Raw genomic sequence first — 11437 nt, 5'->3', positions numbered from 1 at the left:
TGGGGTGAGCGGAACTGGATGACGTTCCCAAGTTTGGGGCCACTGGCTGCGTTTCCATCGCAGTTTTTCGCTAAATGAAAGCAAGCCGTCGTTCAAAAATTTCCCACAAAGTACAATTGGGATTTTCAGGTGTTTCCATTGAATGGTGTGACGCGCACGAGGCGTAATACATTCCTTTGTTTGTTTAAGTTTATTTGCTGTCAAGAACGGTTGTTTTATTTTTCTCTTTGATTACTTGTAAAAAAAAAATATATATATATTCAGTTGGAGTTCATTGCAGAAATGAGTCAGTCAGCGACCCCAACCGTTGAACAGTAGACGATTCTTCAAAAACGGACTTCAACCAAAGTTCGCCTTCACCAGCCGAGTGAAAAACACTCCCCCTTGCGCACGTTGCTCATACGTCGCGCGCTCCTCCCGCAGGTGTGAACCTGCTGGTGGGCACAGAGAACGGCCTGTGGCTGCTGGATCGAAGCGGCCAGGGGAAGGTTTACTCTCTGATCAGCAGGAGGCGCTTTCAGCAGATGGAGGTCCTGGAGGGTCTCAACGTCCTCATCACCATATCAGGTGCGGCAGCCTCCTCCCGGAACACAGCAACTTTTATGATTTCTGGCCCGGAACAGCAGTGGCGCGGCGCGGCGGTGCTGTGACCGTGTGAAATGCGTCCGCAGGTAAAAAGAACAAACTGCGGCTGTACTACCTGTCGTGGCTGAGGAATAAGATCCTGCACAATGACCCCGAGGTGGAGAAGAGACAGGGCTGGACCTCAGTGGGCGACCTGGAGGGATGTGTGCACTATAAAGTTGGTAAGACACTCAAAAGGTTTCAGATTGGAGGATTTATTTTTTTTTTTTACTCATTTCTTTGGGTTGGAATAACTGCAAGAATTTAGACTGTGACTACCAGGAACTTCTCGCTCATTGTCCGTCTCTCTCACAGTGCGCTACGAGAAGATCAAGTTCCTGGTGATCGCCCTGAAGAACGGCGTGGAGGTCTACGCCTGGGCCCCCAAGCCCTACCACAAATTCATGGCCTTTAAGGTGGGTAACCCGTGGCAGCACCTGGCCACGCACGCCGAGACCAAGCGTAAATATCAAGTCGGCCTCATTTCACAATTCCCAAAGTCCTGGCTTTTATTTGGCCTCCTTCGTGTTGCTCCTCCCTCCGTGCGTGTTGATACAGTATCTGGGACACGACACAGTCACGGTGGATAAATCTAACGGGGTCAGAGTCAGAGGCGCACAGAATCTGTGTCCCGTTTTATCATCCTTTGTGGCCTGAGCCACTTTTTGGTGGAGATTCAACCAGGATCAGGATTCCTGCAAAGCCTATTTGTTGATTAAGTATTTGTTGATCGGTGAAGGTCTTTTGTGTTTTTTGTCTTGTCTCAACTCCAGTCGTTCAGGTCTCTGCCCCAGAAGCCGCTGTCTGTCGACCTGACGGTGGAGGAGGGCCAGAGGTTAAAGGTCATCTACGGCTCTCTGTCCGGGTTCCACGCCATCGACGTCGACTCAGGGACCCCGTACGACCTCTACCTGCCCACACACGTGAGGATCTGCGCTTGTCCTCCCGAGTTTAAAGATCATTTCTGTGTATTCACACACCTGCATCCGCACACTGCGAGCAAAACAGCAATTCTAAACACGAAGGGGAAAAAAAAACAATCCCCTACCGATCATTTTATTTTTTCAATACCTCAGTTTCAATGCTTTAAACGCGAGCAGGTAATTTTAACACCAATTTCAGCAACAACAAAACTGCACTGCCGTTTCCAGCACAAACCTTTATTTTACATTTCACTGGAGACTCAGGTAAGATTTGCTTTATTAGATTAGATTAGATTGAACTTTATTGATCCCAAATTGGGAAACTAGACCGTTGCAGCAGTCGAAAAGCAATACAGAAAGTGAACATAGAAGAATAAAAAATAAACTGTACATAAACTAGACAGTAGTTACAAGATATACAATAAAAAAAATAAATAAAAATCCAATCAATCTATTTACAACAAACCAGGGGCAGATGTGCACAGGCAAGGCTTTATAAACCATTTGTGCATTATTTGCCATGGAGTCCAGTTAAAAGGTCCAGAATGCTGTCTGTCACAGAGGGGGGAGGAGTTGTACAGAGTGATGGCTCTCGGTAGGAAGGATCTTCTGAAGCCATCCTTCAGACAACGCAGCTGCCTATTGTCTTTATTGACACATTCATCATGACATTTAGAAGAAAAAAAAAATTAAAGCCCCCCATCCCACCCCCTGCTGACAAACAGTTTTTCACTCTTGGCTTTTCCCTCCTCTGCCTCTCGTCTCCATCAGCCTCTATTCCTCCGCTCGTCCCTGACAGCTGAGCGGCCAATCTGCCAGGATGCTTCTCTGCTCCTCCCACTGGCGGTGGGCAGATGTTAGTTTCCACTCTCCTCCTCCTCCCCTCTGTCTGTATGAGCTAAATTCTCTCCGCCTGGGTTATTATCCCCCCCCCCCCTCATCCCTTGTGTGCTTCTCTTAATCATCTCATCCTCCACTTCCGCCACCTCCTCGTGCTTTACTTCCAACGTTCCAATGTTGTTGTTGTTGTTGTTGTTGTTGTTGTTGTTTCGGGGTTGTCGTCTTTTTTCCAACGGCTCTGCCTTGCTCTCTCTGCACCTCAGCTCCAGCACCTCTGTGGGCAGGTACCGCCCACGCCTTGTGACTCATGTTGCCATTTCCACTCAGGTCTTTCAGCCTTTGCATTGTGTTTGACGGTGATTCCTCTTGTTTTGCTTGGTATTTGGATGTAGGGACAGATGATGATTTCCACAGCTTGTGTGAATAATCGTGGAGAAAATTTGAACTTGATTGTTTTTCGGGAACTTGATATTATTGGCCGCTTGAAGGTTAATAAGTCTGTAATATTTGGAGAGTTTGAGAAGAATCAGCGACCTCAAGTGGTCACATTTTAGATTGCAGTGCTCCCTCTCCTGAGCTTGCCAGTGAATTCGAGGGGTAATGGAAATGCAGCTTGTGTGAGCGAGATGGAAGAGGTCACTTTGTTGCTTCTCCTCCCCCCCCTCCGCTGTGTGTGGGCTCACTGCCGAGCCCGCTGCAGCCGCCACTGACTCATAATCACATTCAGATTGTGAAGCAGCTTTGAACAAAACCATCAGCTTTTGCCTGAGTCACTGGTCGCTCCTCCTCCTCCTCCTCCACATTGTGTTACAAAAGTTGTTAGCCAGTTATGTTTTGTTTTGGTATTTTTGCCTTGCTTCTGCTGCTATTTTGCCAAAGTTTATTTCCCGCAGTGCTCCGGAGCTGCTGGTGGTGTGCAGTGGCTTTAAAATGACAGCTTCCATTGTTTATTGGGGAGGATTTTCTCCTCATTCTCCTTCATTTTTCCCTTTCTTTTTCTTCTCTGTGGTTTGGACTCCCTTTTTTTCCATTCTCTACTCGACTTTGTTGCTGACAGCTGTTTTTAATAAAAACCAAAAATGTTGCACAACAGAAAACATTCTATTATCACATACAACGTTCTGTATTGTTGCAAAAAGTATTTGCAACAGTCGCTGCACTGACCGCTCCGCATGCAGCGACTCCATGCTGATAGCAGGAGAAACACAGAGTGGAAACTTAACTACTGCGTGTTTCCAACACACAATTCTCCATCAGTTTCTCTGCACACCTCTACATCAAATGCAAGCACACAAACTCTCTCTCTCTCTCTCTCTCTCTCTCTCTCTCTCTCTCTCTCTCTCTCTCTCTCTCTCTCTGTCTCTCTCTCTCTCTCTCTCTCCCCCCCCCCCTCTCTCTCCATTAATATGTGCCACTTCCTGCGTGCACAGGGGACTTGAAGCACCCGTGAAAAAGTGGAAAGCACTAAAAATACGCGGCTCTTGTCCTCCTTCTCTGGTGATCATTAACCTCCGTGTGTCCCAACCTCCTCTCTCTCGCTCCTCTTGACTTGAGTTGTGTTGTGGTCTCCCCCCCCTCCCCCACCACCACCACTACCACTAGTATATAAAGCTGGAGAGCGCAGCAGCGGCTCCAAACACCGGTGCCTTACTGCTCGATGCTGCCGCTGCCACATCTTCCCTGCGCTCTGCCTCTTCATCCTTGCTTTATCGCTTCCTTATTTATCTCTTACACACAGTCAGCACTCCTAGGACTCGTCTTGCACACACACACACACACACACACACACACACACACCAACAAAGCTTCTTGAAACTCACCCACACTGAAGGAGGGGGAAGTGGGGGAGGTTCCGATCTCCCGGGGATGCTGTCGTCCCTCCATCTGCCCGTCTCTCCTCCGGCGCTCGCTCGCTCGCTCGTTCGCTGGCTCGCTCGCTCGTGCATGCGCGCTGATTAGAAGTCTTCGCCCACGCGCTCGCCCCTGTGGAAGAGCCGCGGCGGCAAACGCTCGCGCAGCATGCCACACAAGCGTCTGTGGGTCGCCGACGATGCCAGGATGCTGATCCCACGGCAGAGGATCAAGATCGCGCTGCGCCTGTGGATGCCGGTGCTGGTGCTCAGGATTGTGGTGGTTCAACCTCTGGTAACGTATGAACCTCCGACTCCCAGCCCAACGCGGAGCCACTTTGGTTTTTCGCTCTGTTATTGATAAGAATTTCTTGGGTGTTGGGGGATCAGTGGTGGAGCCTCCTGACGCAGGCGGATTTCTTCAGCAGGCGAATGTGTTGACTGGGGTGTTTGCAAAGCTGCTGAGCTGAAGTTTTTAAGTCGTGTTTTAAGTTTGTCGGCAGATTGTTTGGAGAAAACATGTTTGTGTTTGCGGGGAGGGGGGGGGGGGGGCTTCCTGGAGTGGTGCAATATCACCCTGAAGTGAAATGATGGACTGAGAATTACAGATTCTCCCAAAATATTGATCTGAAATAAAGAATATTAACCAGAAAATATATATATATATATATTTTGGAAGAGCTTTATTTTAAAATGCTCCATCAAAACTTTCTGAAAATGGAGTGGGGTTGGCAGGGGGCTTTCTAGGGTGGTGCACTACCAGGCTGAAGTGGAATGATGGACTGACAATTGGGGAATCCCCCCTGAAATTTTGATCTGAAATCTTTTACAGCCTAAACCGCAAAGTGACGTTTTTTTTGGAAGAGCTTTATTTTGAAATGAAACATCTGAAATTTCTGAAATTGGGCTGGTGCCCTACCAGCCAGACATGGGATGATGGACTGACAGCAAGGCATTTCCCAAAGATAATAAAAGAGAACAGCGACTCTGTCTCTTTCCTGCGCTGTGCTTGTGATCGTGCGGCCGCAACGCCCGGTCGACTCGCAGCCGGCAGGAAGCGAGCGTCCGCCGGCTCGACCGCCTCTGTCCAGCTGTTGGTTGGCTTGGAGCACAGTGTCGAACCGCTCGTTTGCACAATTTGAATTTGAGAAGCTTCTCTTGCGTTTCAAAATCAGCGGCGAGTGCTTGAAAATGCGAAGGAGATTCTCAATTGCCTGAGTTGCTCTTGAACTGAAACCCTCTGCCGTGCTGCGCGACACTCAGCACAGCAGTTCTGGACTCTTGACAACTGGTTTTGGACTCTGGCAAAGTCATACAACCGCACAGATGAAAATGATACACACACCCACTCATACGTACGTAGATGCTAACATAAATAAATAAAAATTAACAGTCTGTGAATAACTGAATAAATCAAAAAGCCCCAAAAAAAAGAACATCCTGTCTTTCAATTTCTCCAAAATTAATAATTAATTGTTTGAAATAGCACACAAAATGTTTTGGCGGCACCAGATTGCTGAGAAGCTCTCGAGGTTCTACGTCATTTAAAAATGGTAGAAGGAGAAGAAGAAGAAAGAACCTTCACTCGCCCCTAGTGGTGCAATATTACCACTGCAGACTAAAACACAGAAAGAACAAACAGTCGTAGTTGAATGACAGCTTGTGGACGTTCTGCAGCCTATCGCCACGTCGCTCTCTGACCTCCCCATGCTGTCTCCCCCCCCCCCCCCGCAGATCCAGGGTTCCATTCATCCCCACGCCATCATCATTCTGCCCAACAGCGCCGGGACGGAGGTGCTGGTTTGCTACGAGGACGAGGGCGTTTACATCGACACCTACGGCCGCATCACCAAGGACACGGTGCTGCAGTGGGGCGAGATGCCTGCGTCCGTCGGTACGTGATGTCTTTCACATTGCCGATCCTCCCACCTGCACTCCAGTAGAGCAGCACTTCCACAATTAATGACCCCCCCCCCCCCACAAAGAATGAACTACAGAAATCACAGCAAGTTTAGCCCTCTGTTTCCACCCTCACATGAATAAATCAAGCCGCCTCAAGGGGGCGCTTCATGAGTCTTCTCAAATCCCCCCAAGTCCAGACAATGCAAAGGTTTTGTCACTGAGGGCGTCAACAGATAAACCATCTCCTAAACTACAGACCTGCAGACTGGGCTCACTGTGAAGACCCCTGAAGTGAACAGCTTGAAGATTTGGGGTTTTAACATCAAGCAGGAAGTTCCTGTTGAGTGTCTTCAGCGGCTCGTTGGCTGCCCTGGCTACTGAGAGCTCACCCTGAACTACATTCCAGGACGTATCTGGGACAGGCTTGCATTAAAATAAGATCAGACGGAAGTGATGCTTCTGAGTTGGGCCCAGGAGTCATTATCTCAATCGACCGTTGGACTGCAGGGACTCACACACACACACACACACACACACAGTGGCTTCCTCTCCTATAACCTACCAGTGTATAGCACAAGAGTAAATGGGACAGTATGGGTGAATCCAGTTGATCTGATCTGATGTATTCCATCCATGTCCTGCAATGATGTCCACTGTGTCTCCAGCCTACCTTCAGTCCAACCAGGTGATGGGCTGGGGAGAGAAGGCCATCGAGCTGCGCTCGGCCAACACTGGCAACCTGGAGGGAGTCTTCATGCACAAAAAGGCCCAGAAACTCAAGTTCCTGTGTGAGCGGAATGACAAGGTGAGACTTTTCTAGACTGAGCGCTCTCTTTGAGCTCACCCGGTGAACTGAGTGGCCTCCGCAATGATTTCATTCTCTGTCAAATCTGCTGCCGAACCTGCTCGTCTTGTTCTCGCCAGAGAGTTTGGTTTCACTGACGTCGGTTCTGTGAACGTGTCAGAGTTAGCATGTTAGCATGTTAGCTGTGTTAAGCAAGCTGCATTTTCTCTATCAATCTCTATCTACATATATATATATATATATATAGTTTTTGTGATGCTGTGCGTGTGCTCCACAGATCTTCTTCGCCTCGGTGCAGTCGGGAGGCAGCAGTCAGATTTACTTCATGACTCTCGGACAGAACTCGCTGTTCAACTGGTAACAAGTGGAGCCGCCGCTGCTACTGGGATCAACTGGTGGCGTCCGCCCCGGTCGCTCTGGAGTCCTTCCAGCGATGCCTTTGTATTTTTAGCGCTGACCGACGCTCATCTCCATGGATACGGGACGTCACGCGGAGACTGGACCTTCTTTTTTTTTGTTTGTTTTGTTTGTTGTTTTTTTTTCTTGGATCCATTCCTCTTTCCTCACGTCCAAGTTTGAATTTGACATCTTCCTTGAATGCAGGGTCATCTCTCCCATTCGTGGACAAACTCAGCGTGGACCAGGAAGGAGCTGCTCCGGCCTGTTAGCCGTTAGCCTGTTAGCAGCCACTAGCAGGGCAGCAGAAAAGTCTCCGCGCGGTTTGCGCCCACCGGTCCACGTTCACCCGGAGAAACTTTCCAGTTAGCTCCAGATCACGACTTCCTGTTTATACCTCGCTGTGTCAGCACCGCAAATCCGTTCACCTCATTCGACATTCAGCTGATCACCGGTCGGCCGACGCGAGCTTCCCTCTGCATTCCCGGAGTTCTCAGCTCTTCTCTTGTCTTCGTGACTCGCGGATGCATCTTGAAAGGAGTTAAAAACTTCCCACCCAGTCTTCACTGAGTTCCTTCGGGCATTCCAAAGAATGTCCCTGGGGGGCCAACGCTTGGACTGCTACTGTATGTCATTCCGTGTTTTTTTGTCGCTGTTACTTAGAATAATCCTCAATATTTTTCCCCAAACAATAATCCCATCCACGGAAAGTGTTCTCCAATACCCTGAAAGTATCATACATGAGGACCGTTGAGAACCCGTGGACTTTCACTTTCAGTTCCGTGGCTTTGTGGGGGAACCAGATGCAGATTAGCATCAGATAACAGAAGGAAAGGCAAGGACTCATCTTTGGCTCCACCAGTTTAGCTTGAGTTACGTTGAAAGACGTGAATGTGAAGACGGTATTAGGCCCATATTTTTAGTCCAGTGACCAATATGAAAGGACAAGCCGTTGTTGCAATGAGGGCAGAAGTGGGAACCAGCAGGCGGGAAGAGAGCGGGTTAAACTGCTTCCCCTGAGCCGGGTTGTACAGACAAAGGATGTATATAATCTTTTTTGAGATGCACTGTTTTCTACAGATTTTATAGATGACAAAGCCATCGCCACGCGTTTTGTACAGAATGAAAGTTTTAACCAATGTGAAACTCCATCCCAGAGGAAAAACAAAGAGTCTTTAACGTGTCCACGCTACGAGAATTGAGAACGTGTGAGCGTGATCAGGAGCTGCTCGATGTCTCGGAGCTCCTGTTCAGGTTCGCTACAGCCCGGCTGAAGGGTCTCGGCTCTCGTCCCGCCCCCCCCTGGGAACGCTGTCTCGATGTCTGGTCTTTCTTCAGCGAAGGAGTCCGCGGCTTTTTGCACAGTTTGCCTGCCTCGTTCGCCTTCTCGGAAAAAAAACATTGCACTTTGAAACAACGCTTTCAGTTCAAAGTGGGAGTCATCCGTGCCGTGGTCAATATTAGATATTAAAGGTGTTGGGGATCAGTATTTTAATATTAGACACTACCCGATATGGGGTGCACACATTTTTTTTTTGTTGTTGTATTTTTTTTAACCTGGATATGAAGAGATGCATTCATCCTGGAAATGAGTGAAATCACCCGATGTTCTAGAAAGACATCAAATCACACACACACACCTGTGGGAAAATGTCAAAAAAAATCTGAATATTTCTATAATGTGTAATGGCCCGTATCAAGTACTCAGTATCAGAGTCGGTGAGTACTGGAATGCAAGTACACTCGTGTTCTGCTCGTTCCGATACCACCGATACCAAAAGTGGTATCGGTGCGACTCTATATTTTAACATTGCATTGAGTTTATAAGAAAGAAACCAAAGATTCATGGATTTCTTGGTGTATTTGAATCTGACTGCGCAAGTTGTCGGGGTTTTTTTTTTTTGTTTGTTTTTTTGCTGTCAGCCATGACCAATGAAAGAAACCACGTTCTACACAAAAGAGGAAAACTATATCAAGATATCGGAAAATCCCCACAAAATATATTGTTAAGTATTTGTTCAGTTTAGCATTATAAAACGTCCGTAAATACTTAAGGAGTGAGCGGCTGTTGTGAGGTGAGCACGGTAGTCTTTTTATTCTCTCCTGTGGTCAGTTCATTCGTTCATTTCTTCATTTTAGTCACCATTGAATGTTGTGGCAGACATTATTTTTGACACAGTTACTCAGCTACACAGAGTGTTTATGTTTCAATGCAGCTGGTTCTGTGAGAATATGCGTCAACACAAAGTTCTTTCTTAATATGTCGTGGCATTCAGATTCATGAGGTTGCTCACCGTTGTACAGTGGTTACACAGCACTCTACACTGGCTACAGTCTGAAGCTTTACTCGCTAACATTGGCTGAGTACTGAAGTGCCAAACAAGCTGGTTGCAACGGTGGTTTCTCGTTGGTGTTGACTGCTCAGCGAGCTTAAATGTGTACAAATTTGAACTTTTTGCAGCTATATTTCACAGTCGTAATTCAACAGGCTCAGACGCAGCTGCTAGCTTTGGGTTAGCTGCTACCTTGTGGCCTGAAGGTTTGGTCTAGTTCCTCAGGAAGAACCGGACCAAGAAGTCCAGGCTGGCCAAACAAAAGTAAACCGATACTGACCCTCAATCACCTTGATTGTTTCAGTTTGTACTGTTTGTACTCTTGATATTTGCATGGATAATGCACCAGGAGGACCAACCCATAGTCCCCAGCTAGCATGCTGAACCTGCCGGATTGACGAGCTCAGTCAGGTTTTCTTAGCCAGTTGGTGTGAGCCAGGGAGGAATGAAGCAAGCCATGCAATCAGAATACATTAAGAAATCAAAATTTTCAATGGTCCTCATCTTTCGCAACGTCTACTTCTGTTACCTGGCTTTGGGCTAGAAAGCAGAGGGGAGACTTCCGCCTCCTCGAGTCATGGTTCATATGTCTCAGACTTACTCATCAGTCACCTGCAGCCTCAGCGCAAAGACACAGAGGACCAAAATGTTTCACTGAGTTAGACTGGAGCTGCATTGCTCCCGAGGCAGAGATCAGTAGACTTCCACCCACGAGCCGAGATGATGGATTCTGTTTCAGGCTCGCTGTGACTCAACCCTCCGACTCAGACACCAACTTTCCTCCCCTCACTGTGCCGACACGTCTCCTCTGAGTGCTGCCTTGTATTCCCTCTGCAGTCTTACACCGTGCTGCATCACCTGCTTTTTCATCGTGCTTGATTTTCTTTCCATGTGAAAACATCTTTAGCTGGTGGCTGCAGATGTGGAGTCATAGGATCAGGAGACCAATTCACTTAAAGGTCCAGTGTGTGAAATTTGGCACAATTTATGATTTTTATTTTAGTAAAAGCTAAATACATTGAAAGCAGCAGTACAATAAAAGTAATTAGATTTTTCTACCCTTAGAACATTTTTTATTTATAGGTAAGAATATATGTACTGTAGGTCAGGGCTCTTGCGCTCAGTTATAGTTCCACCACTATAATTCTAAGGAAGCCTGGTGTGGACAATCCAGTGCATTTTGTAATTAAGGTGAATGCTCGCGTCTGCAAATAAACCGACAGAAGAAGAAGGTGAACAAGGTATCCGGGTTTGTGTGAGCAGCCCACCGTAGTTCACCGGCAAGAGCGGGAGGAGGAGTGAAAGACTCTGCAATCTAAAATGTAACCACTTGATGTCACTGTTTCTTCTTCAAAATCTCCAACTATTACACGTTTCACCTTTAACAGCGCCGTCCTTTTACCGCCACAGTTTGCGTGCTGGTGAAGTGGTTAGCGTTGTTAGCGTGCTAGCGGTCAAAGGTTTTCTAAACGTTCCTTCACGGCTCCTCAGTAGTGTTTGGTCTCGGGTGTATGTCGGTGGCGATGAAGAAGGTGTGTGGTGTTGTGTAGGTGAGTGGGATCAGGTGGTCAAGGAGAAGGTGTTTGGTGGTATCAGAAGGAACAGTTGGCCGGAGTGAAGTCGGGTCAGGCAGGTTGAAGATACGTGGATGTTGTATTAAATGGCCGGTGTTATAAAACTGCATGATGATTGTAATGAGGATGACTTGTTAAGGCATCAAGTGGAGGAAATCTATTGATAGTTGAAACTGTAAACCACAGAAAG

At 47.5% G+C, this 11437-nt stretch overlaps 1 protein-coding gene across 10 annotated transcripts in view; it reads left to right on the top strand.

The window, feature by feature from the left end:
* The window catches only part of LOC142902689 (mitogen-activated protein kinase kinase kinase kinase 4), a 51843-nt gene extending 43808 nt beyond the window's left edge, over positions 1 to 8035 (top strand). For all 10 annotated transcript variants that reach the window (XM_076048005.1, XM_076048003.1, XM_076047998.1 and 7 more), the window contains 8 exons: positions 1 to 4; positions 424 to 567; positions 672 to 806; positions 940 to 1040; positions 1398 to 1547; positions 5972 to 6131; positions 6805 to 6944; positions 7222 to 8035. The exon at positions 1 to 4 is cut by the window's left edge. In XM_076048005.1, the coding sequence (XP_075904120.1) occupies positions 1 to 4; positions 424 to 567; positions 672 to 806; positions 940 to 1040; positions 1398 to 1547; positions 5972 to 6131; positions 6805 to 6944; positions 7222 to 7305 (918 nt within the window). In that variant the 3' untranslated portion in view covers positions 7306 to 8035. The remainder of the gene's footprint in view (positions 5 to 423; positions 568 to 671; positions 807 to 939; positions 1041 to 1397; positions 1548 to 5971; positions 6132 to 6804; positions 6945 to 7221) is intronic.
* Positions 8036 to 11437: the final 3402 nt, after the last annotated feature.

Source organism: Nelusetta ayraudi, unplaced genomic scaffold, assembly GCF_046127955.1.
Source record: "Nelusetta ayraudi isolate G7.1 ecotype Tasmania unplaced genomic scaffold, CSIRO-AGI_Nayr_v1 ptg000097l, whole genome shotgun sequence".
In the NCBI taxonomy this organism is placed as follows: domain Eukaryota; kingdom Metazoa; phylum Chordata; class Actinopteri; order Tetraodontiformes; family Monacanthidae; genus Nelusetta; species Nelusetta ayraudi.
This window is presented reverse-complemented; position numbering and strand designations above follow the sequence as displayed.